This window comes from Musca autumnalis, unplaced genomic scaffold (assembly GCF_047663935.1).
Source record: "Musca autumnalis isolate F117 unplaced genomic scaffold, ASM4766393v1 scaffold_1, whole genome shotgun sequence".
NCBI lineage: Eukaryota > Metazoa > Arthropoda > Insecta > Diptera > Muscidae > Musca > Musca autumnalis.
Genome location: NW_027411644.1, coordinates 23,379,027 through 23,406,672, shown reverse-complemented (window position 1 = coordinate 23,406,672; position 27,646 = coordinate 23,379,027). Strand labels below are relative to the sequence as shown.

At 36.4% G+C, this 27,646-nt stretch overlaps 1 protein-coding gene across 7 annotated transcripts; it reads left to right on the top strand.

Annotated features, from left to right (window-relative positions):
• Positions 1–1,398: 1,398 nt before the first annotated feature.
• slmb (beta-transducin repeat containing E3 ubiquitin protein ligase slmb) lies at positions 1,399–26,282 on the top strand. Of its 7 annotated transcripts, none has more exons than XM_073969882.1 (9): positions 1,399–1,426; positions 1,894–2,051; positions 7,213–7,435; positions 19,989–20,260; positions 20,336–20,515; positions 20,594–21,048; positions 23,656–23,845; positions 23,917–24,052; positions 24,140–26,282. In XM_073969882.1, the coding sequence occupies exons 2-9, from the start codon at positions 1,995–1,997 to the stop codon at positions 24,157–24,159; spliced, it is 1,533 nt and encodes a 510-aa protein (XP_073825983.1). In that variant the 5' UTR covers positions 1,399–1,426; positions 1,894–1,994; the 3' UTR covers positions 24,160–26,282. The 7 variants fall into 7 exon arrangements, with proteins under 7 accessions (XP_073825983.1, XP_073825947.1, XP_073825939.1 ...); XM_073969846.1 differs by having other exon boundaries at positions 1,399–1,633; XM_073969838.1 differs by having other exon boundaries at positions 1,410–1,633; positions 1,842–2,051.
• Positions 26,283–27,646: the final 1,364 nt, after the last annotated feature.

Below are 27,646 nucleotides of genomic sequence, written 5' to 3'. Positions count from 1 at the left end.
CGCGCAGCTAGGATGCACTCCATTTTGCTTCCATAGCACACAGCTAGGATGCACTCCATTTTCGATCCAAATCACAGCTTTTGATGTAGTGTTTTGGATTGAATTTAAAGGCACTTTTCGGATTGCATTTTTAATCAGTCCAAAGATGCAATTAAAATGCAAGCAATTGCGAAATATCCCAAAATAAATAAAGTGCATTTATTAATTGTGTAAAACAAGAATACAAAGAACTTTATTATATAAACATAAATTAAAAAAAGTTTCCATTAAATTCAATCACAATTTGTATACTTCCTCCGTTCTCCATTTAATCCAAGCCCAACTGATTTTGCTTAGTCATCCTAAAGGGTTTTTATGTTGCCTTCCCATCACTAGTTCAGCTTTCGGCATGGACTCCAACTCCACTCCATTAAAAATTTCCGTCTCGTAAATTACCACAAAAATTTTCGCAACTTTAGTTTGCATTTTTTATTTTATAACAAACATCAAAAAAACAACCCATCAAAAAAATTCTTAATTAAAATGTGGCGAACGAAGTGCATTTTTCATAACTCCGTGTGGACTGCATCGAAGGGTGTAGTGAAATCATAACTCCATATGAACAACTTCCAAAATTTTTTTGATGGGTTGTTTCAAATTGCGTGGGCGCATAGTAGAGCTGGCAAAAAATCGATGGCACTATCGATAATATCGATTATTATTTAAAAATTCAATAGCGATAGATAGTTTTGCCTATCGATATTATCGGAATAAAAACCCCTAACCTGAAATACATTGAAATAAATAGAAATTTCGCTGCATTTCGGTTATGTGTGTGTAAGAAAGTAAGTCCGTAGTTACACGTACACATTTTTCGGTCAAATAAAATGTATTTTTTACATTTTTTATAAAATAAAAGAAGTTGTTTATTCTCCTTTACATTTCTGTGAACTACTTTTGCATAATTTCAAGAAAATAATTGACATTTCCGCCATTTTCATCTCCAAATTAATGGCGTTGACAGCTTAACGATAATATCGATAGCAATCGATATTTTAAAATATTATATCGAAAATATCTAATGTTGGGAATATCGATGGTTTGCCAGCTCTAGCGCATAGTCCCAATTTACATTAGGTCATTTTCCTTGCGGCAATTGTCAGTTTGATGTAGAGAGAGGTGAGGCATATGATAACCCTTTGCCTCTCAATACCCTCTCTCACCTACAAACTGATAATTGACGCAAGGAAAATTGTCTAATGTAAATATGGACATACACGTTTATTTTTCATCAAGGACTTTTTCTACAAAATTGATGTGTCGGCAAGTCTCATAATTTTATTTTCGATATCGTGGCAGATTATCGTTATCGCCCAAGCAAAGTAATCGATAGTACTGTAATCATTTTTACAATCGAGTACAAAGTAATCGAGTTCTTTTTTCCTAGGTACTTCATTTTATTTTTTCATCAAGACGGATGGACATTTTTCATTCGCTTTGTATTTGAAAAGATAAAAAATTATTTAAAAAGTGTTAAAAATAATATAGACAATGGCAGTTATTATGAGCTGTGTAAATGCGACAAACGCAAAACTCTATTGCTAATGAGCGTTAAGCAATTGCTCATCGCCAAGAAACAAGAAGAAAAAAATTGGTATTGAATATTAGGGTACCGAGTACTTTCAATTATCTTCTCTGTGAAGTTGCTGATTGATGAGTCGCCATATTATTGTTGTGCGAAGAAGAAGAGTTTTTTACCTTTCAATTATAAAAGAAAATAATTTTTTTGATATTTCACTGTGATTTCGTTTTTTTTTTTATTTTTGTCATATTGAAAATTATATTTGTGCATACTCCCAAAGGGAGAAATAGTAGATGTAAATTAATAATTTAGTGGTGTATTTGTCAATAAAGAAAGAAAAAAAAGAAAGATTGCAAAACCCAGCATCCAACAAAAGAAACTTGTAAAAAATAATTTTATTTAAAGCTGTTGAAACTGATAATTACAAAAAAACATGATGAAAATGGAGACTGATAAAATAATGGATGAAACTAATTCCAATTCTCAACCCGTAAGTAAAATATTGCCATGTTATTTGTAATATATTTCACTGTATTTCACTTCTTTAAAACTCAATTTTTTTTCTAGATGTGTAGTATAGCTTTTTTGTTTTTGCTTGGATCCCAGGTTTTTTTCATGTTCATGTTGGTGGTTTATGTATATGGGTGTGTGTGTGAGTGCGCGTTTGTGTGTTTCATTGGGGTATTGTGTGTAATCCAAGGTTTTAGTTATTTAACTTTAGTTTCACCTTTATTGGGATTTTTTTTTGATTTGATCGCAAAATTGTTTTTGTTTTCCCAGTGCTGTGATATATATTTTTTGTTGTAAATAATTATTTAAATTTTGAAGGAAATTATTTATGTTGGTTATTGTTGGTTGGACTTTCTAGTGAATACTGCGTTTACATTGTATAATGATTAAATGAATAAATAAAAGATTGAGATTTATGGACAACTACTAAAAGTTATTTCCTAATTGGAATGTTATGGGTAGTATGCTACCGTTTAAATGGATATAATGGCTAGTATCAAAACATTCACTATGCAAGTACCAAAAGGGGACCTAATGGAGCGCACATTTATTTCTAATCAGCGCCACCCAGTTTACCACAAATCGGCCTATTGATCTTGTCGCAAATAGCTGTGGCTTGCGCAGACAACTTAAATATGCTGTCGAACGTTACACCAAATATCTTGGGGTAGTAAGTGGTCGAAATCAAGATGTGTTCGGAGGAAACCTCATTTTAACCGTCCAGGTAATGAACAGTGTAGTGTGACACTGGATTCAGCGGCGAATATGTTCATATTCTTCAGATGAAAGAACTGCACTGTGTCAACTATTTAGACGTTTAACCTATCACATCGACGATAGGACCGACGCCAAAATCGTACAATCATCCTACATCTGTCGGGTGTGGAATTTGAGAATGGTAGAGGTTAAACAGTTCCGGAGACATCACCCAACCTTGGGAAACTGAATATGTGACATTTTGTGTATGTGTCGCTTTTGTCTAAAGGCCAAAATTTGGTTGACCGAAAAATAAGTACATTTTGGATTTTTTATTTTTTACCTATAATCGAGTAAATTTTAATAACAGTTGGTTAGTAATTTAACTGTGCTAATAATATTAAACAAAAATACTAGGGGCTTCCTAGTTTATTCGGTAACACTTACTGCAATATGAATTTCAAACTCAAGGGAAAGGAATTTTAAACAATTGTCACAAAAATGCAATTAAACACGTAGGTGGCAACCTAATTGTCTGAAGCTGATTGATTTTTGTGGTATGGTGGGTGCTGGGACCCATTTCCAATACAAGAACATATTGGACAACACAACGTTGCTACAAACAGAAGAAAATGTGTTTTTTATATGGATTTTGGCATAAATTGAATACTCTACTAGCTGGCGGATAAATCCGAAATGTTTACCACAGGTAGATTTTTACGTCCTGTATAGGAATTCTGTAACTTTTATCGATTAAAAAGTTGTTAAAATTTCTTTTGTTTTTGTAACAACTACAAAACAAACAAAAGAAATTGTTGTAAAATAAACAATGAGTAAAGTTGTTAAAAAGTTACAGAATAGGGGGCCTGATTACGAAAATATAAAGTTTCCATACTTCCCGAGACATGGGCCTCTGAAGTTCCGAAAATTCCCTTCTCCCCTTAAATTAAAAAAATGTGTTCCCGTGCCCTAAATTGGCTACTGTCCATAGGAGAATGTCTCAAATCCCCGGCCGAATGCCTGCTACTTGAAAAAAAAACTTACAATTTAAAAAAATTTCAGATTTATTCCGCCATCTGGTAGAGTATTCAATTTGTTCCTGGATTTTTTTCAGCAGTACAACGGTCCAAAACATGCATCCCCATATGTCAAGGATTGGTTCCAGGACTATATAATAAAGTTACTTGACCCACCTAGCCAGTAATCGGAATTGAATCCAATAGTAAACCTTTGCGCACACTTAAAACAGTGCATTGGTAAACGATCGTTCCAAAATAAACATCAAATTTGAAATTTTATACAACTTTTGAAAATTACAGCAAACTTTTAAGCAATATGCCAAAAAGAAGAATACAAGAATAAGTTCAACATAAACGTGGAAGCAACTTGTGCATACTAATGTTTGTACTTTGGCCATATGTGTATAGTTGATTATCCAACGTTTCAAACACGACTCTAGAGGGGAGGTCTTCTATATATCCTCGAACAGCTTCGCATGATTAACGGCATCGAAGCCCTTCTATAAGTCAAGAACCACCATAATTGTTCGGCCACACGTTCTTGGCTGGTCTTAAGCCACAGCTTGGTATTTAAATTGGGAAAATAACGTAAAAGATAGAAATGTTGGAAATTGATTCTTAGATCAGCATATTAATACACATTTTAAACATTTACGATTTTTATGACCGTTTTAAAATAATAGAATAATACTTTTGATTTTGGTTATTTCCTAGAGAATAATGATGTGTCCATACTGAGATCCCAGTTGTTGTTGTAGCAGCATTTAAACCTACGTAGAAGCATAGGTTTAATGCTGGGTTGGCAGTCGCTGGCTGAAACACTATGGTTCCGCGTCGATCCGGTACGAAAGAACCCGCTGCCGTGGCATTGGTGTTCCCTGTTTGATACAGGAAATTAATTTATTTGTGGTCAATAAGGCAGCCAGCCGACAGCATAATTTTTCTTAGAACTAGCAATTCCGGTAAAGTAGCTTAAGACCCACTTTTGGTCGAACCGAATGACACATAATATTGAAATAGCCCTTCATGATAATTAGTCCCATGATCTTGGATCTTATCATTGATATCTTTTGTATTTTTTACTTCTCAACATTAAGCTATGTTTGAAATAGCATACCTCTATATGTGTGTAGATTGTAATGCGGTAGTAAAGCATTTTTGAATGAAACCGTATACTGCAATTGTTTTTTGTTTGTTACTGTTGTTGTCGTTGTCTCCTCCTGTACATGCTTACCTTCATTTAATACGCTTTTTTCGTATACCAACATGTTTAAATATCAATTTGCTTCAAGTGTCAAGGTTGAAAATGTAAACATATCTTAATGTTGTCTATTTGAATTTGGAATTGAAAAACTACAACCAAAAGAAAAAAACCATTTATAAATTATATTGTTTAGATGAATTACCCACCACATTTTATAAGCTTTAAATAAGTATGTGTTAGGTTACTACTATTTGTTGTTGTTTTTGCTATTTTTATTATTTATAATTATTTAAGTAGTTGTTGTACGTACATAGACGTTACCTTCAAGTCTAGGCACAACTAATAGGCAATATGTGTTGACATTGTTAGCAATGCTCTCCACTTGTCCGTCGCTTATATCTCCAAAATAAAAAGTTCGCTATTGCTATGAGACAGATGAGAAACGGCGGTGGTCAAAGAATCTATTAATTTAAGTAAATAAATTGAAATAGGTATATTTTTCAGCATAAACAACAATTACAGATTCATAAATGTGTTTTTTTTTCTTTTTTGACCAACCCATTTCTAATAAAAACTGGACAAGAAACTTTTCATGAGATCTGAAGATTTATAGGATTGTTGGCTGGAGTTGTCAAATTATTTTATTTAAGGAAACTCACTCACAAAATGTTTTAGGCGGGATATAGGGAGATAAGTTTAAAGATTGTGATAAATTTAAAGATTTTTTAAATTTATGTTTAAATTAATAGCCAACAAAATATTTTTTTTTTCCAAAATCTGAATATATTTAGAATTTCCTAAAAGACATAGGCCAGATGGATATTCGATGCCCTATCCAGAAAAAAATATCCCGTCGACGAACCCCTCCCCATTATTTGGTAGGGGGCCCCAAAGTAATTACCCTTTAGCAGCTTTCGTAGTGGGTATATAAAATAATTTTTTTCCAAAATCTGAATATATTTAGAATTTCCTAACAGACATAGACTAGATGGACATTCGACGCCCTATGCAGAAAAAAATATTTCGTCGACGAACCCCTCCCCGTTGTTTTGTGGGGGGGCCCTAAAGTAATTACCCTTTAGCAGCTTTCGTAGTGGGTATATAAAATAATTTTTCCTGAATATATTTAGAATTTCCTAAAAGACATATGCTAGATGGACATTCGATGCCCTATCCAGAAAAAATATTCCGTCGACGAACCCCTCCCCATTGTTTGGTGGGGGGCCCCAAAGTGATTACCCTTTAGCAGCTTTCGTAGTGGGTATATAAAATAATTTTTTTTTCCAAAATCTGAATATATTTAGAATTTCCTAAAAGACATAGGCTAAATGGACATTCGATGCCCTGTCCAGAAAAAAATATTCCGTCGACGAACCCCTCCCCATTGTTTGGTGGGGGGCCCCAAAGCAATTACCCTTCAGCAGCTTTCGTAGTGGGTATATAAAATCATTTTTATCCAAAATCTGAATATATTTAGAATATCCTAAAAGACATAGGCTAGATGGACATTCGATGCCCTATTCAGAAAAAAGTATTCCGTCGACGAACCCTTCCCCATTGTTTGGTGGGGGGCCCCAAACTAATTATCCTTTAGCAGTGGGTAGTGGGTATATAAAATATTTTTTTCCAAAATCTGAATATATTTAGAATTTTCTAAAAGACATAGGCTAGATGGATATTCGATGCCCTATCCAGAAAAAAATATTCCGTCGACGAACCCCTCCCCGTTGTTTTGTGGGGGGCCCTAAAGTAATTACCCTTTAGCAGCTTTCGTAGTGGGTATATAAAATAATTTTTTCTGAATATATTTAGAATTTCCTAAAAGACATAGGCTAGATGGACGTTCGATGCCCTATCTAGAAAAAAATATCCCGTCGACGAACCTCTCCCCATTGTTTGGTGGGGGCCCCAAAGTAATTACCCTTTAGCAGCTTTCGTAATGGGTATATAAAATAATTTTTTTCCAAAATCTGAATATATTTAGACTTTCCTAAAAGACATAGTCTAGATGGACATTCGATGCCCTACACAAAATAGTGTCTTTATAAAGATTTTTTCCTATAACGTATTAATTCTTCGTCCCCAGCAGCAACGTTATAGGGAAGTTCGACTGTATATCTATTTACCTATTCTATGTAAAATAATTAAGTTAATGTACATATGTACTAACAATATTAAACATTTTCAATTTTCATTGTAATTTTTATTTTGTGTCATTTCAGTTTACCACAACGATGTTGTATTATCCCGTACGAAAGAAAGAATCTTCACCCACATTTCAAGTAGAACGCGATACCTGCTTAACATATTTTTCACAATGGAACGAAACTGATCAAGTGGATTTTGTTGAGCAACTATTATCGCGAATGTGTCATTATCAGCATGGTCACATCGATGCGTTCCTAAAGCCAATGTTACAAAGAGATTTTATATCACTATTGCCGAGTAAGTATTTAAAGTGCATTAAGAACAAAAAAAATCATTAAAATGTTTTAAACTCAACGTCTGTTTGTCCAACCCAATGACAATTTGTGGAAGGTTTTATTCGTCACATTTCGTTTATAACACTGTGAACACAAATTTTGTGGAAGAGATAATTCCTTTTGGGGATGGATGTCCTTGGTGAGTATATTAAGAACCTCGAAGGACAGATCCGCCGTGAGTCGAACTTTCGAGTTATGGCGTGATGAATATTTTGCTGGAGACCTCTATAAGCCCTCAGGAATTAGCGTTATATCTTTGTTAGCTGTTGCCTTAGCTTAGTTTTGAGATTACATATCTTCAGTCAAATCAAATGAGGATTATTTTCGTAGAGCACTTCTACCTTCTAACTTGCTTCCTTCAATGTCCTTTTCGTCCTTTATTTAAAAATGTTGCTCAGAAAATTTTAGGTACGGCTCTCATTGACAACTAATCGATTTTGTTGCGTTTTCATAGTTGAAGGAAGAAAGTTAGAAGGTCAAAGTGCTCTACGAAAATAATCCTCATTAATGTAATTATTGAAACTATGAGTTTTAGAAAAATTTATAACAAGTTGTCTTAGGCTGCCAGAGACTGAGTTCCAATCATTGGGAATGTTTTCCTCTATCCTTATCAGTAGACAGCGGAATCCTATGCAAATGCATATATGGTTAGGATTGTCGTAGAGAAAATCTGATTAGACAGAAACTCGTTTTACCACAAAATAAAATGAATATAGGCCCAGAAATTTTTGCATATTTTGCATATCGTGCATATTTTGACATATTTTTACATATTTGCATAAAATGAGCATATGCAAAAATATATACAAGGATTTGTGGTCTAAAAATCCCACCGACATGGCTGAAATGTAGTATTAAGTCTTCGTTAGGAGTATGAAACTTTACACCTGAAATTTGTCCGCATGGGTCCACGTCTTCATATAGCCCCCATAGAACGGTACCTCCCGATTTCCGATATTTTGATGATTGTGGCCTCAACATCGCATTTAAATGGCTGATATTTTGTATAAAGTCTTCATTTTGGGTATAAAACTTTCCACCTGAAATTTGTCAGTATAGGTCCACGTCTTCATATAGCCCCCACAAAACGGTACCTCCCGATTTTCGGTATTTTGATAGTTGTAGCCTCAATATCCCACCGAAATGACTGAAATTTGGTATTTAGTCTTCGTTGGGAGTATAAAACTTTCCACCTGAAATTTGTCGGTATTGGTCCACGTCTTCGTATAGCCCCTATAGTACGGTACCTCCCGATTTCCGTTATTTTGAAGGCTGTGTCCTCAATATCCCTCCAAAATGGCTGAAATTTGGTATTATGTCTTCCTTGGGGGTATAAAACTATCCACCTGAAATTTCTCGATATACGTCCACGTTTTCATTTAGCCCCCATAGAACGATACCGATTTTCGGTATTTTGAAGGTTGTGGCTGTGGTTATACATTTCTCTATTTTATTGATTTGTCAGAAAAGAATTTTAAACAGAAAAATTGTACAAACATTTTTGTACCTTACTTATTATGGAAATATTTGTTGCATAAGAAAATATGTAAAATGCATAAATTTTGCATATGCAAAAATGTATGCATTTTGCATAATTTTACATATGTCATATGTTTAGATTGCAATTTAATCAGAAGCCAAAATATGCCCAGTCTCAAAATTTGACATGAATAGGACCAAAAATAGGGGTTGTATAAAATTCCGCTGTCTACTTATCTGAGTATTCCCAATCTGGTCACTGGAGCTCTGTAGCCGCATTTAAATGATCCAATTATTTTATTGATCATAAGCTTTAGTCGTTAAAGGGAACGATGGATACCTTTCTTATAAGCGGTGGCGAGGAGACTTATTTATGTCCTTGTAATTGGAACATACAGTTTTATTTTCTTTTTTGTGGACGGGAGTAAAATGTTAAAGTTCGATTATCTGGTATGTGTCTCCCTCAAAAAAGTTAAAATGTTCCCTTAGGTGCCATTTAAGAGCTGCAATTTTTTCCGATAGTACTCTTTGTGAACCTGCTTACAGCCATATAATGTTTTTTGTTGGCAAATCCATGATTCCTGTCAAAATGGTCCAAAAGCGCTAAAAAAAACTATCGAAAGGAGTCATTGACATTGGTCCAATCTTTGCCCATCGTAATGTTTTTCTCATAATTAAAACAAGTTCAAATATGGACTATATCGGTCCACTCACTGTAAAGCCGTAGGGTTAGGTTAGGTTTGGGGATGTGTAGTCAATATATATTGACTACGCCACTCGGAGACCTTTCGGTCCATTGTGATCATCCATAAATCAGAAAGAAGAGGTTCAGAATTACCTGAAAAGACAAAAGAAGAGAAAAGAAAGAAAAGTAATGAAAAGAGGGTGGGGTTGGGAAAATAAAATAGATGGATTATTAAAGATGAAGATGTAATAAAGAAAAGAGGGTGGTTTATTTGGTGATGGTAGAAAACTGTCAGAGAAATAGTTACGCTTATGGGTCGCGCCGTCCCAGCCAATTCAAATTTTTGATGATGTTATTGATGATTGTTGGTTCCATGTTTGAGTAGAAGGTTAAGCTTGGAGGAAAGCATACTCCTGTTAATCTATATCGCTTTCGAGTTAACATCGGGCAACGACATAAAATATGCTCAATAGTCTCCGTTTCCTCCTCATCTTCACAGAGCCTGCAATAGTCCACGCCATCATCCTGCCATTTGCCGATAAAAGCTCGGATGTTACAATGACCGGTAATGACTCCCGTCAATACCCTGATTTCTGACTTGTTCAGATTTAAGAGTGAAGTTGTTCTGTTTGTTGATAGAGTCGGCCAAATGGACCTTGACACGTTGCACTTTGATTCATTGTGTCATAGTTCCTTGGCTCGTTCTTCAAAGAACGTCTCCACTCTCCGAAAAAGGTGACATATGGGTGGTTTGATTGAATCAGTGATTGCTAGACTTGTTGATTGAGATCCATGTCTTGCCAGTTCATCTGCCTTCTCATTTCCCACAATGTCACAGTGTCCCGGTACCCAGCAGAGTCGGACAGCGTTTGTGAGGTTCGCCAAAGCAGTTCTACACTCAAGAACGGCCTCAGACTTGATATTGGAGGATTTGATGGCTTTAAGAGCCGGCTGACTATCAACGAAGATAGTCACCGGTTCAAAGATTTCTGCATCCAGAACTTTTATGAACTCTGCGGCCATTTTGATCGCGAAGATTTCTGCTTGGAAAACACTACAGTCGCAGTTCAAACTGTATGAGTATTCGAGACAAAGCTTTTCGCAGTAGACGCCAGCTCCGGTACCTTCTTCAATCTTGGAACCGTCTGTGTAGAAAGCCAGACCGTCCAGAGGAGGATTACTATGGATCCAGTCATCTCTACTAGGGATAAGGACCTCAAAATCTTCAAATCTTTGGATTGGTGATAAGTAGTCGCTGAATTTCCCCTGCTGATTTAAGCTAAGGTTTGGTCCTAGCTCCCGAAGAATGCATGCATGTCCATAGGTGCTGTCACGCCAACGATTCAATTCATGTAGCCTTAGGGCACTACGTGCTGCTTGACCTTTGATGCTGAGTCTCATGGGCAAGAGGTTCAACATCTCATTTAGAGCTGCTTGTGGTGTACTTCTAAAAGCTCCAGTTATCAGGATCGAGGCTGCCCTTTGCACCTTGTCTATGTTGCCGGAGTTCGATTTATGTCGAAGCGCATGCCACCAGACAAGACATCCGTAGGATAAGATGGGTCTCACAACAGTATTATACAGCCAGTGTATAATAGCTGGATTTAATCCTCAGCTTTTCCCAATCGAATTCTTAGATGAATAAAGTGCAATCATACCTCTCTTCGTCCGTTCCTCGACGTTCCTTTTCCATCTCAATTGAGAATCCAGGATTGTACCTAGGTATTTGACCTCAGGAGATAGATGTAATTGCACTCCATCCAATGTTGGTGGCACGAAGTCGCCGAGCTTACGCTTTCTGGTGAACAATACCAGTTCTGTTTTCGTTGGATTTACACCAAGGCCATTTGCGGTGGCCCAACGGGACAGCTTTGATAAGGCTCTTTGCATAAGCTCCGATATTGTGGACAAGAATTTGCCAGTTATTAGTATAACCACATCATCCGCGTATGCGACAACCTTGATGCCCTGATTGTCGAATTCCGCCAAAATATTGTTTATCACAAGTAGCCACAGCAGCGGTGAGAGTACAGCTCCCTGGGGGGTACCTCTAGTTACTGTATTCCTTATTGTCTGGAATTAATGATCCTGCTCTCCAGCATTCTATTTATCCAGCAGATCAGGGTTTCCGGCGTGTTGACCGGTCTAAGCGAGAGATGAATGGACTCAAGTTTTACGTCGTTAAAGGCTCCTTCTATATCCAGGAAAGCCGCCAAGGTAAATTTTGCATTCTCCATATTTCTCTCAATAAAACCCTCGACCTCATAAAGAGCGGTTTCGACAGATTTACCTTTCATGTAAGCATGCTGCGAGTTGCTCAGCGAGGCAGTGTCTGGAAAACTCCTAATCTCCAGATCGATCAGTCGTTCGAGTGTCTTGAGGAGAGAGTGACTGGCTTTCTACGCTTTGGGGATGTAAGTTACCTTTACCTCCTTTCACAGGTCTGGTACGCAGGAAAGAAACAAACAGGCCCTGAAGATCTCCTCCAGAATTAGGTATATCTGCGGTGCGGCAAAATGAAGCATCGCAGGAATTATTCCATCTGGACCAGGTGACTTATAGGGTTTGAATGTACTTACTGCCCACTTTATTTTGTTTCTGCTTACAACCTTATCGATGAGGCTCTCGTCCACTGGCTCTTGGACTTGGAAGTTGTCACATTCAATGTGAAGGTTACTGGCGTCCGTGCAGTCAGGGAAGTGGGTCTCAGCTAGAAGGTTTAGAGTCTCAAGACCTGAGTCTGTCCACGTGCCGTCCGGTTTTTTTATACTCCTTCTACAGACTCACAGAAACAAACCCATGACTTCTTTTTGGCGCGCTTGATTTCACTCTTGTATTTGTTGAAACTCGCTTTATACGATTCCCAGTCACTGTCAAGTTTCGTCGCGTGCGCCCTGTTATACAGCTTTTTGGTGTTTTTCCGCAGTTCGTCAAGATCCTTGTTCCACCACACCGGTTGGGATTTCTTCCCAGTATAAGTTAATGGACAGGCATCCTTATGGCAGCGAAGAAGGGTTTCTGTTAGGTTGGACACTTTACTGTTAAGCTCAGCAACTGTTACTATCCTTCCGGTGAGTGTCAGTTGATGGTTCGTCAGATCAGTGAACCTGCCCCAGTCCGTCCTTCTCGGGTTCCTATAAGGATTTGGGCGGACTCCGTCGAAAGAGATTTCAAAGTATATCCTCATATGATCCGAAAAGGAGCATTTGTTGGATACCCTCCAGTTCTTGACGACAGAATCATCTAAATTTGACAGAGTTAGATCAATGACCTCCTCCCTGTCTCTAATTTTAAAGGTAGGGTCATTTCGTTTATTACATATTCTTAGATTGTAAGATAATATAAAATTGAAAATTGACTCACCTCTAGGGTTTGTATCTTTACTGCCCCAGTGGAAATGGTGGACGTTGGCGTCACATCCAAGGATTACGTTACAAACGCCCAGGTTCTCCTTTAGCAGCCTGTGTATCCCCTGATTTGGTGGATCAGGGTCCTCATATGGCATGTAGATTGAGGACAGGAGAGTGGCCGTAAGAAACCTACGGTCGCCAACTGATATTCGAAGGTCCACTTCTTTCGGTACCTCCCTCATAAAAGTTCAAACATTTTGGCTTCAAAACAGCTTGAGATCTGTTCGCGGATGAATTTTAAACATCTTTTCTGTAAATAGTCGAAACTTTCCAGGTGCAGACTCGCTGATCATTATCGTTAAATCATTTGTGGGCATCGTACTAATCTGCTCTCCTACACCTTTAACGTTATCATGGAGTAAAGTGACGTCAAAGTTTCGCTCCGTCTATACAGAGTTCATAGGAACTCGGATATTTAATTGAGTATTACACTAACCGCAGCCTGTGGCCACAATAGGTGTGTTCATTTACTCAACAATTTGTACAAGTCCAGTAACTTCTTGTAAACGACTAAGGTCTTTTGCATTGTACTGTAGAGTAAACGAACAACTTCCAGTAACAATTCGTACAAATTTTGAGTAAACGAACACACATTATGTTTCCCCGAAGGTAGATTAATTGGTATCCCCATTTTCACTATGCAGTATCCTCTAATTTCGGCAGATTGTTCATAATAATTACATCATTTTTGTTTGTTAAAAATAGAGTCTCTAATATTACAAACTCTTCACTTTGTGTCCGTATTTAAAAATTGAAGCTGTTTAACAAATATTCAGTGTACACGTTTTGTTTTTTTATTATTGTTTTTCTTCCGTGTGTATTTGCAATGAAAGCAATGACCTTTGAATCAGCGCCTTCTCATGCTAAGACATTAAAACCCAAAAAAAAAAACTGTAATAACATCAGAAGTTGAAAACAAAATTAAACACTGAATCAGAATGACGAAGAAACATTTACACAGAACAAAAAATAAATGATACTTTATAACCTTCATATTATATCGACATACATACAAATAATACTTACCTGAGGGTAAACACAATTGTTTTGTATATTTAGCTTTTTTTGGGATTGGATCACAAAAAAAAAAAAAAAAACGAAAAATATTTAAAGAAAAAAACGTTTATAGAGATATTAATACAATTAATAATTAAATACATTAAAATTAGTCATAGAAAGAGGAGGGTATTGTATAAAACTGGATGAGGTAGACTTATCTTGAATAAAAGTTCAACTCGAGTATCAACAATACCCCCCCACCTAACGCAAAATACTAGACATTATTGCAATTGTTTCTAGAATTGTACCTCCAAACTCCATGGCAGCATTAGGTGATTTATTTCATTTAAGAAAAGGAAGCTACAAATGGAAAAAGAAAGCAACATGTTTGTGCTTTTTTTTTTGTTTTTAGAAAACCAGTTTTATATATTTTGGATAATGATGATTGTGATAATTTACTACCTACAATGAGGTTAGAAGAAACGAAGTGGTAGAAAGCCACCATAAGCTTGTAACTGGAGGGAGGAAATTGTTTTTTGAAGATGGCCAAATACATGACATACATATTGTACGTTTGTCAATTTAAGTTGTCTGTTAAATTGTGTGCTATTGTTATTTTTGACAACATAGTACAATGTACAACAAGTTTTATAGATTAACTCTACGTTAAAATACAGAAAAAAGTTGCAAATACAAATACACTTTTAATGTGTTCATCACATTCAAATCGCCTGCATTATTTGTAAACCAAATTTTAAGATGCTGTGTCATTTTCAGTCCTCCTCAACACATTTCCATACATTCCAAATACAAAATGCAATGCAAATAAACAAATCTCATAGCATTGTTGTAGATAGAGAGTAAAGTAAGCCTTTCAACCAAGCCATCCCTGGATTAGTGTGTTGGTGGTGGCGGTAGGTGGATTGTTTGTTTTTAAAATTGGGTTAAACGTGATTTGATTTATTTTTTTTTTTTCATTGTTTGGGCTTTCATTGATTCAAATTGTACACACGTATTCAGTAATCAATCTAGCAGCAGTCTAGTGAAAGGTGCTGTGACGTAGCCCCTAGGTTTGTGATGATAATGAAATAAAAGTAAATGTTGTAAAAGAAATGGAGATAATATTTTTTAGGATCGGATTAAAGGCTGTCTTAAAGGCCTTAACCTTTTAACATTATGAACATAATCAGGTACTAAAGGCTTCTTTTTAATCTAATGTTGATGATTACTATGGCAATTACAATTGTAATTTATCATTAGACAGCGGAATCCTATGCAAATGCATTTATGGTTAGGATGGTCATTGAGAAAATCTGATTAGACAGAAACAAAATAAAACGAATTAGGCCCAGAAATTTTTGCATATTTTGACATATTTTCATAAAATAAGCATAAGCAAAAATATATACGAGGATTTGTGGTCTGAAAATCCCACCGAAATTGCTGAAACGTGGTATTAAGTCTTCGTTAGGGGTATGAAACTTTACACCTGAAATTTGTCCGCATGGGGCCACGTCTTCATATAGCCCCCATAGAACGGTACCTCCCGATTTCCGATATTTTGAAGGTTGTGGCCTCAACATCACACTTAAATGGCTGACATTTTGTATAAAGTCTTCGTTGGGAGTATAAAACTTTCCATCTGAAATTTGTCAGTATAGGTCCACGTCTTCATATAGCTCCCATAGAACGGTACCTCCCGATTTTCGGTATTTTGAAGGTTGTGGCCTCAATATCCCACCGAAATGAATGAAATTTGGTATTAAGTCTTCGTTGGGAGTATAAAACTTTCCGCCTGAAATTTGTCAGTATAGGTCCACGTCTTCATATAGCCCCCATAAAACGGTACCTCCCGATTTTCGGTATTTTGAAAGTTGTAATGACTGAAATTTGGTTTTTAGTCTTCGTTGGGGGTCTAAAACTTTCCACCTGAAATTTCTCGGTATAGGTTCTTCATATAGCCCCCATAGAACGGTACCACCCCACAGGATTTCTGGTATTTTGAAGGTTGTGGCCTCAATATCCCTCGGAAATGACTGAAATTTGGTATTAAGTCTTTGTTGGGGGTATAAAACTTTCCACCTGAAATGTATCAGTATAGGTCCACGTCTTCATATAGCCCCCATAGAATGGTACACCCCGATTTTCGGTATTTTGAAAGTTGTAATGACTGAAATTTGGTATTAAGTCTTTGTTGGGGGTATAAAACTTTCCACCTGAAATTTATTGGTATAGGTCCACGTCTTCATATAGCCCACATAGAATGGTACCTCCCGATGTTCGGTGTTTTGAAGGTTGTGGCCTCAATAACACTCCGAAATGGGTGAAATTTGGGGTAAACAACTTTGCACCTAAAATTTGTCGGTTTAGGTTCAGGCCTTCATATAGCCCCCATAGAACTATACCTCCCGATTTCCGGTATTTTGAAGGTTGTGTCCTCAACATCACACTTAAATGGCTGACATTTTGTATAAAGTCTTCGTTGGGAGTATAAAACTTTCCATCTGAAATTTGTCAGTATAGGTCCACGTCTTCATATAGCTCCCATAGAACGGTACCTCCCGATTTTCGGTATTTTGAAGGTTGTGGCCTCAATATCCCACCGAAATGAATGAAATTTGGTATTAAGTCTTCGTTGGGAGTATAAAACTTTCCGCCTGAAATTTGTCAGTATAGGTCCACGTCTTCATATAGCCCCCATAAAACGGTACCTCCCGATTTTCGGTATTTTGAAAGTTGTAATGACTGAAATTTGGTTTTTAGTCTTCGTTGGGGGTATAAAACTTTCCACCTGAAATTTCTCGGTATAGGTTCACGTCTTCATATAGCCCCCATAGAACGGTACCACCGGATTTCTGGTATTTTGAAGGTTGTGGCCTCATTATCCCTCCGAAATGACTGAAATTTGGTATTAAGTCTTTGCTGGGAGTATAAAACTTTCCACCTGAAATTTATCGGCATAGGTCCACGTCTTCATATAGTCCCCATAGAATGGTACCTCCCGATTTTCGGAATTTTGAAAGTTGTAATGACTGAAATTTGGTATTAAGTCTTTGTTGGGGGTATAAAACTTTCCACCTGAAATTTATTGGTATAGGTCCACGTCTTCATATAGCCCACATAGAATGGTACCTCCCGATTTTCTGTGTTTTGAAGGTTGTGGCCTCAATAACACTCCGAAATGGGTGAAATTTGGGTTAAACAACTTTGCACCTAAAATTTGTCGGTTTAGGTTCAGGCCTTCATATAGCCCCCATAGAACTATACCTCCCGATTTCCGGTATTTTGAAGGTTGTGGCCTCAACATCACACTTAAATGGCTGACATTTTGTATAAAGTCTTCGTTGGGAGTATAAAACTTTCCGCCTGAAATTTGTCAGTATAGGTCCACGTCTTCATATAGCCCCCATAAAACGGTACCTCCCGATTTTCGGTATTTTGAAAGTTGTAATGACTGAAATTTGGTTTTTAGTCTTCGTTGGGGGTATAAAACTTTCCACCTGAAATTTCTCGGTATAGGTTCACGTCTTCATATAGCCCCCATAGAACGGTACCACCGGATTTCTTGTATTTTGAATGTTGTGGCCTCAATATCCCTCCGAAATGACTGAAATTTGGTATTAAGTCTTTGTTGGGGGTATAAAACTTTCCACCTGAAATTTATCGGTGTAGGTCCACGTCTTCATATAGCCCCCATAGAATGGTACCTCCCGATTTTCGGTATTTTTAAAGTTGTAGCCTCAATATCCCATCGAAATGGCTGAAATTTGGTATTTAGTCTTCGTTGGGGGTATAAAATTTTCCACCTGAAATTTTTTGGTATAGGTCCACGTCTTCCTATAGCCCCCATAGTACGGTAACTCCCGATTTCCGGTATTTTGAAGGTTGTGGCCTCAAGATCCATTGAGGCTTTGTATCATGTATGAATCAGACCCAAAATACAGGTTGCATAAAATTCCGCTGTCTATCGTACTTGGATGGCTCGTACATTTCTAACCTTGTGGAGTTTTCTTTGTTTTTATACCCTCAGCATTTATGCTAACGAGGGTATATACACTTTCATACGGGCAAAATGTGCCTCATCGAAATAATGGTTTTAGACCCCAAGTATGTTTGGACGAAATGTGTTTCAGACAATTTGAAGTTGATTTAGCAATGTCCGTCCGTCTGTCTGTCTGTCTGTCCGTATGGCTGGCTGGTGCGCACGATAACTCTCGAACGGATCTGTCGATTTGATCCAAAGTTTGGCTTTCATAATATTTTGCCCAAATTTAGTTAAAGTTCGAAGATAAGCCATATCGCCTTACTCCTTCAGGTACCTCCCCCACAAAAGTTCAAAAATTTTCGGAAAAATTGTGTGTATGATAACTGTTGATGGTGACCGATTTGGTCCATACTTTACACATTCCAATATATCTACCAAATATATATCAGCTTCGAATATGGACTTCATTTGTCTGCTCCTTCGGGTACCTCCCACACAAAATTTTGGATAAGTTCACTTTAAGAACTGCTCTGGAATCACTTTGATTTTTGTTGAAGCAACTTTCATTCGCTGCCTTAATTACGACGGTAAAAGTTTTTTCAGGGGCAAGACAATACTTCGAAAATACGAAAATACAGCCCAAAAATGTGGCTGGAGTGCACGACAACTCTCGAACCAAATACTGAGCTGATGCACACTTTGCATATCGTAATATTTCGAATATTAGATGAATATTAGAATAATTCGAAGATGAAATTCGAAGGTGGTGGTGCTTGTAGGTCCTTTACTTCCGGTACCTCCCTCATAAAAATTCGAAAATATTAGCTAAATTGGTACGCGCGATATCTCATAAACAGAGCAACCAGGTTAAAGGTCTGTGCGAGGATTGCTTGAAAATTTGTCCCTAGTGGTTCTGTTTACAGCGATATCATGTTTTTCGTAGGCAAGTACATGCTTCCTGATATAATGTTCCAAAACCTCTGAATTATATGGTGACCAACTGAAACGACAGGTGTGGTCGCGATATCTATCGAGGGGAATGACACCCAAAATAAGACCCACTTTCAAAATGGAATATGTCGGTCCATTCATTTAGATACCTTCCCCGCAAAACTTTTTGAGCTTCTATCCAAATCCATATTTTTGTCGGTTCATACGCCCAAAATTTTCAAAACCCCTTAAATATATGTATACGTTTTTTTGGGAAAAAAAGTGTTTCAATTCACACAGGCTAAGGGTATATCTCTGTCGGCAAAGCCGACTGATCCTTTTTACTTGTTACAATTTGAAACATATTCTTGGATATCTTTGGTAACTCGCATGAACACTGTCTTTCTAGTGGCGTTATATTTTTTGTTTTTATGACGAACCTAGCCAACAAGATAGTTGTAACGCAATACATAGCTGGCATACACCCATAGCCATCCAATCTTGCAGAAAAGGTCCAGGCGAAATGTATTCCAGTGATGCAAGTCATTTACGCATGATTGTAGCCAATTTCCTTCACATACAGTGAAGTTAAGAGAATTAATTCCAATCCAAACCACCCAAGTGTATTTATTAAGATCACTTTTGTGCATCATATGCTTGAACATATGACAGGTTGATTCATATAATTGTTATTTGTTCTGGCTCTACTCATTATTACGCATATTATTAGACTAGGCCTGATAGTCCTATCGATGTCAGTCAATCGTAGGATTGGTAACTACCTCCATGAAAGGCAAACCTTCGTTGAATTCCGAGACCCTGTTTTCTGCAAGTTTAAAATGGGAGTTCTTGCAAATACTGGCACAACTAAAGTCCAGTTACAGTAACATTCTTAATTCCTACAGAGAACGCATTCTCCCTTCCATCGCTCGTTCAGACCCTCGAATTAATATTTACCACTTTAGATGCTTATAGCACCGCCATATAAATAAACTTTTGCTATGATTTTGTTATTCTTTCATTACAGAAAAAGGTTTGGATCACATTGGCGAAAATATTTTGTCATATTTGGATGCTGATTCATTGAAAGCTGCGGAATTGGTATGCAAAGAATGGCTTCGTGTCATATCGGAAGGTATGCTATGGAAGAAATTGATTGAACGCAAAGTACGCACCGACTCTTTATGGCGTGGATTGGCAGAACGTCGCGGCTGGATTCAGTATCTATTCAAGCCACGTCCTGGTACTATACATAGACCACATTCTTTTTATCGGGCATTATTTCCTAAAATTATGAATGTAAGTATTCTAGCTTCTATCTCCTGCATAACGATCGTGAAGAGTAATCTTGTAATAACACCCTTTTTCCATTAGGACATTGAAAGTATTGAAAACAATTGGAGAAATGGCCGTCATATGCTGCGTCGCATCAATTGTCGTTCGGAAAATTCAAAAGGTGTTTATTGTTTACAATATGATGATGTCAAAATAGTATCTGGTCTTCGTGATAACACTATTAAAATATGGGATCGTACGGATTTACAGTGTGTTAAGGTAGTTTCAACTTGACTTGAGGTTTTTTTGTCTAATTTAAGTTATGTTTTTTGTATTCTTTTTCATTTGTTTTTGCAGACTCTTACTGGACACACAGGCTCTGTATTATGCCTACAATATGATGACAAAGTCATTATTAGCGGTTCATCAGATTCAACGGTACGCGTCTGGGACGTTAATACCGGTGAAATGGTTAATACACTCATACATCATTGTGAAGCTGTTTTACATTTACGTTTCAATAATGGCATGATGGTTACCTGCTCTAAAGATCGTTCTATTGCCGTTTGGGATATGACTTCGCCCAGCGAAATAACATTGCGTCGTGTTTTGGTTGGTCATCGTGCCGCTGTCAATGTTGTTGATTTCGATGAAAAATATATTGTATCTGCCAGTGGTGATCGTACAATTAAAGTTTGGTCAACATCCAGTTGTGAATTTGTCAGAACATTGAATGGTCATAAACGTGGTATTGCCTGTCTACAATACAGGGATCGTTTGGTGGTCAGTGGCAGTTCAGATAATTCGATAAGGTGAGTAATATTATAATAATAGAAAGATGGAAGAAAAAAAAGGCTTTTTAAGGACGCGAATGTTGTTGGACCAACCTAAATGAAATGTTTATTTTAAGTTCGAAAGGTTTTGATTAAAAACAGTAGAAGGAAGGACTGTTTTGGGATTGTTTCGTGAGCATTTACATACTCCCCCAGACCGAAAGCTCTACAAATCCCGGTGGTCATCAACTAAAATGACGTATGCTGGGTAGATGTTTTGCACGGTGCAGTCCTGGTTCTATAAGAATCTCGAGATCAGTTAAGCCAAAACTACTTTGGTTTATCGTGGCAGCTGATACTCCTCAGTTGGAATGATCCACTGAAGATATGATGAGGCCCCCTGTTAAAATTCTCAGAGCGTCATTCTGACAGGTTTGAATACTGCAGATAGCTGTGGCATGCGCCGCCGACATGAACATGCTGTCGAATGTGACCACTATAATCTAGGGGTAGTTACTGGTCAGAATTCTGCTACTATCGACCATGCAATTCAACTCATTACCCACCTCTGCAGTCCATGTGATGAACAGAGTGGTCGTAGATTTAGTGGAGGATATTTGTATATTCCTCGCACAGAAAAGGTGGTAAAATCAGTCAATTAGGGGTTCAGACTTTCACAAATGTCATCAGGGAATGTACCTGACTGCAAAATCGTACAATCATCGGTATATGTTACGATCTTAATGCCGTATGGAGGGGGTATACGGGGCTTTGGCTTCTTGTTCCTGAATGGCACGTACGACCGGCGTCCACACATATAATTGGAATCAATTTCAAACTTGGCCGGAGGATAATCTGCTCAATGTTTTCAAAGGCTTTTGATAAGTCGAGCGCCACCAACACTGTCCTCGATTAATATGTGTGGAGATGCCGTGCAGCGCTGTTGTCGTGCGGCTTACAGAAATCATGCTGATGGTAGAAAATATGCGAGAAAAGCGAATTAAGTCTGTACGATTCAACTTTACTCGCATCGTTGTCGGGCTTCAGTTGCCGGCTTACCCTGCCCATTTTCCAGACTTGGGGAACTATGTGGGTTACTAGCGGCAGGTTGAGAACTGTAGTGAGTCTGTCGGATCAGTCAAGGAAACGTCGACAAACGTGACTGAGGTCCTATCTTCCTTCTTTTCAGGCTTCGGGAGTGACTTAACCGTTGTCCACAACTCATTTATTCCGGTTTCAATGTTCAGATGATTTAGCCACTTGTTCCGCTTATATTCATCGACTAACCTGTTAACTTCCGATTTGTGTCAGCTCTGTGACCTTGGGGATCACTGGGATTGGCACGACGAAGCTCATCACCCTAATTTTTTCTAATCTCGTCGTCTCTGCTGGGAAATTTGGCCTCACTTCGGGTATTCGACTTTTCACCTCCTTTCTGGTACCCTTACATCCGAAGGGTTGGGCAGATCTCTGAAGCAGTGATTAGTGAACTATCTGAAACTAGGCCAATTGGTTTTCCCGGTAGGTCCACTGAAGTATGTAATTGTCGGTACAGGTCCACGTTTTCATATAGCCCCACATTATGCGGATGGTATAAAACACCTTTTTATACCCTACACCACACTGTGGTAAGGGGTATTATGTCCTTGTACATTTGTATGTAACATACGAAAGGAAACGAAATAGACCCATAGTTCCTTTTGGGGATATACATATAATCACTTTCTGAGTCGATTTATGCATGTCCGTCCGTCTGTCCATGTATTTTTGTTCGCAACGTACAGGTTGCATTTTTTATCTGATTCAGCTTAAACTTGGGGACTACAATATTTTTTTTTTGGCCATAGGAAGAACGCTATTGCTTTTGGTGAAAATAGGTTCAGATTTGGATTTAGCTCCCATATATATTTTCGGCCGATTTGACGTATTTGCTGCACCAAACACGCTGTATACTTCCGATTTTGATGAAATTTGGAATGTTTGACTTAATTCGGTCTAGAAATAAGTGTACCAAATTATATCGAAATCAGTTCAGATTTGGATATAGCTCTCATATATATTTTCGGCCGATTTCACGTATTTTCTGTACCAAAGACGCTATATATGTCCGATTGCGATGAAATTTGGAATGTGTGACTATATTCGGTCTGCAAATAAGTGTGCCAAATTATATCGAAATCGGTTAAGATTTGGATATAGCTCCCATATATATTTTTGCCCAATTTCACGTATTTTCTGTACCACACACGCTATATACGTTCGATTTTGATGAAATTTGGAATGTGTGACTGAATTCGGTCTAGAAATAAATGTGTCAAATTATATCGAAATCGGTTCAAATTTGGATATAGCTCCCATATATATTTTCGGCCGATTTCTCGTATTTTCTGTACCACACACGCTATATATGTCCGATTGCGATGAAATTTGGAATGTTTGACTGAATTCGGTCTAGAAATAAATGTGCCAAATTATATCAAAATCGGTTCAGATTTGGATATAGCTCCGATTTATATTTTACATATTCACAGTGCTGTAGGGTATCATATAGTCGGCCCCGCTCGACTTTGATCCTTTCCTTACTGGTTTACTTTTTTAGCTTAAATTTTTTTAGCTTAAATATATATTTTTATCGTTTTCTTATAGACTCTGGGATATTGAATGCGGTGCTTGCCTACGCGTGCTTGAGGGCCATGAAGAATTGGTCCGTTGCATACGTTTCGATTCAAAACGTATTGTAAGCGGAGCTTACGATGGTAAAATTAAAGTTTGGGATTTAGTTGCAGCTTTGGATCCAAGAGCTCAATCAAATTCACTATGTTTAAACACATTGGTGGTAAATATTAAAAAACTGTCTTTTAGTAAGAAAAAAATATTCATAAATTTTATTCAAATTTTTTTTTATAGGAACATACTGGCCGTGTTTTCCGCCTACAATTTGATGAATTCCAAATTGTCAGCAGCTCACATGATGATACAATATTGATATGGGATTTTCTGAATTTCACACCAAATGAAAATGCAGCAGTTCGCGCACCTTCTCGTAAGTTGGAGTAAAAATATTTCCAAAATATATTGGAAAAGACCTTTATGAACATTTTTATATATCCTCACAATTTTCTATTTTCAGCCGCTCTCATGGAACATTAACATTATTTACACGATCAGATGCAACCACATGATGGTAATTAATGGAGAAACAAATGAATTAACCAATTGTGTTTTTATATTTTAAAGGCACCATTGTAAATTACCAAGAAATAAAAAAACATGTATTCCCTTTCAGTTGTGCAGCCGATCTCTAATTATTAACAAAAAACAACATTTAAAATGAAAAATTCACTCAAAAATCATTAAAAAGTTGGTTTAATTAGAAAAAAGTGTATAATACCATGAAACAGAAACCAATACACATCCATTTATATGTTTAGATCACTAAGGCAAGGCATTGCGACGAAGGTAATAAAAAGAGGTACAAATTACAACAATCCACATCCTCCATTTAAATACATCAACATCAAGTTTTAAAACACATTCAATTAATATAAGACTAATATGAATTACTTTCAAATGAGACCGGATTGGTTTATGCCATTGCACTGTTGTGGGCCTCTATTCAAAGTTTAAACAACCTTTATTTATTATCTTCGGACTCCAACAACTCCAACCCAAGAAATGCAATTAAAACATTTATATACTGCTCCTCTCTTTTACTTTCTCTCAAAAAATGTTATACAAAATTAATATTGAATTGGGAAAAACATTCTCTCAATATAAAAGCTAAACAATTGTAATTGTATAAAAAAATATCTAAAATTTTGTTAAATTCCTTAAAATATAATGTTTATTTAAAAAGAATACGTAAATATTTCACAATGCGACGAAAAATGGCTGGCATCATTACTAGAAATTCCAGTTCCCCCTTCCTACTTCCTTCCCTTCTTCAGGGTCATTCATATTGAAGAACAATTATAAGGAATCATTATGAAAATAATACTGCATATATACATAACATATAAACAAAATAACAACAAATTCATTGAAGAACTTAAACAAATATAAATAAAAAATACAATTGTTTGAATAATTATAATGACTACAGAAGATTATTTACACACAGATCAAATAAGAATTATATCTATTAATTGAAAAATTAAAAACAAATGAGAATGCAATATTTGAAAAGTGTAATTATAGTAAAAAAAATGTTTACAGCTTTTTTTTAAGAATTAGTTGTTTTTTTAATTGGTTTCTTTTTAATTTGTCCTTATCCAATATAAATAATAGGGATATATTTACATTACAACACAATGAAATCAATTGATGGGAGGATGACAACTAAGTGTTAGGTTCGTTTTAAAATTGCAATAACCCCCCTATTGAGTTTTTAAAATAAAACACAAAAGTAAGGTATGCAGAGCTTGTTATCATGAAAAGCTGTTCTATCTTTAACCAAGATAGATCAATTATAATGATAATAAGCGCTAATATAAGCCTTATCTGAATATATAATATGATTTGCTGCCATGCTTTCCTACCAATATCAATCATGGTATGAATAACCAAGGTAATTCAATGTTTGTATTAACATCCTTTACTTCCAGACAATTTGTTTGTACAACTGTTTGTGAAGAAGAAGAAGAAGAATGTGGATTACAATACAAATAACATTTAAAACGTAGGCGTACAAAAGAAAACTGCAACAACAATTGCTAAAAAAAAACTAAAATCAAGATTGTTTCATTGTTGAATGCAGGGGAATCGTTTGTTGTATGTACATCCATTGACAAATATACTAGCAACAACAACATAAATGTGTAAATGTATTATTAATTTACAAAAACAAAAATATAACAATTAGTAAAAAATTCTCTTTTTTATTTTGCGTTTGTGTTGTTTCATTTTGCTCACTCACATTTTTTCCTTTTGGTTTAATTTTCCCATTTTTTCGCGAAAAAATTTTATGTTTAGACAAAATTATTATGTAATAGTTAGTTTGCCTCAAAAAACACAAATCTCTGATGACTTGCCATTTTGGCATTTTAGATAAATTGGTTAATAAATAATAAAAATTGTATTTTGCATATTAAATATTTTAATTTATAGCTGTAGTGTGTACTATGTGTATTTGTGCAAACGAATATAATTATATTTTTAAAGATTTTTTATTTTACATTTTTTTTTGTTATTCGAAATAAAAAAAAATATATAACAATTATTTTTAAAAATTTATAAAATGCGAACGAAAGAATAAAGTTAGTATTTAGTTATAATTTGTTATTGTAGTTTTATTAATGACATTTTCAAGTATTTGGCGGAAGATACAAACGTTTACCATTCGGACTCTGCAATAAAAATTAGGTTGTGTATGTTTTAGCGGAATAGAAAATGGGGAAACCGAAAAGTCTCCATTTGTCAGGTTTGTGGCTTTCGTTTTATTCATTCATTTGTATGGTCAAAGAGGATACATGTACGTTAGGATGGGGCGATTTGTAAGGAAGTACAAATCTTAGGGGTCGATTATGGATAGCAACCCAACTCCAGTTGCGTTGCCCACAACAAATTTATGGGTCGATTCCGTATTGCGACACGAGTCGTGTCGCGTTGCCAGATGCATTTTTTACATTACGTATAGCAAAAGTCGCCCGACTCCGTCAAATTCTGTCGCCATAAAGTTCATTTTCGGGCGACAACAAATTAGCTGTCGCCGTGCATTTTTACAAGTGAATAAAAACGAAAAATTGAAACGTAAGTAACATTTTCATTTATTTTAAGTGAATTTGTTTAATATTATATACGTTTTTTGGTGTTTGAGTACTTATAATGGCAAAAATTACTACAAAACAGCAATTTGAAATGCTGGTTGAAAAATGGAAGCCCACCCAAACGTAGCTCATGGAGTCATGCTTTTTGGCGAAACTAAGGGGTCGATTATCGATAGCAATTATTGTTGGGTGCCGTTGTCAGTTGCCAAAATTACTTTATGTGTGGCAACTTTTAACTGAAGTTGCGCATCTCAGTTGACGAAGCGGCAATTTTTCAGCAACCAGATATTTTCAGTTGCAGTGAACATTTTTGAAGAAACAAGAAGTAAAATAGCGAGGAAAATAAACATTTTCTTAATAATTGTTGATTTTTTGCATTATTAATTAATTTTGTGTATCAAAAATATGCTTAAGATAACTACAAAATAACAGTTTGAAATATTCATTGATAAATTGAGTGCAAACCCAATGTACACATGGGTTCCATGAATACAGCCGCCTACACCAGGGAATTTCGTTTTTGAATAAAAACGATTTTTATTTTTGTCTTTTTTCCTCTTCTATAAACTTCGAAACGATCCCCCTATCCCCTATCAAGTGGACAACTTCCTTCAATACGTTCGACAATGTAGATTGATTCATGCAATTGTAATCATTGCCATGGGACTTTTGGAAACTTCCCTCCGCAAAAAAATCTAAACGCAGCGCACATCCATTAACGTTTCCACAATGTATACTACGGCATCCTTTACCAATCGAAAATACGCCTTAATAACCTAAAATAATTCACTGAGTATGTAGATCTTTCCAACATAAGCATCAACACAACATGAGCATCCACTTACAGTGCAGATGTCAATTCCAACGGATTC

What these genes read in the sequence shown, in the direction of transcription:
- slmb (XM_073969882.1), top strand. Translation starts at nt 1,995, where the DNA reads ATGATGAAAATGGAGACTGATAAAATAATGGATGAAACTAATTCCAAT. An exon ending in TTTTATATCACTATTGCCGA is followed by an intron (nt 7,436 to 19,988) that starts GTAAGTATTTAA and finishes CTTTCATTACAG; the next exon opens with AAAAAGGTTTGGATCACATT. An exon ending in TATGTTTAAACACATTGGTG is followed by an intron (nt 23,846 to 23,916) that starts GTAAATATTAAA and finishes TTTTTTTTATAG; the next exon opens with GAACATACTGGCCGTGTTTT.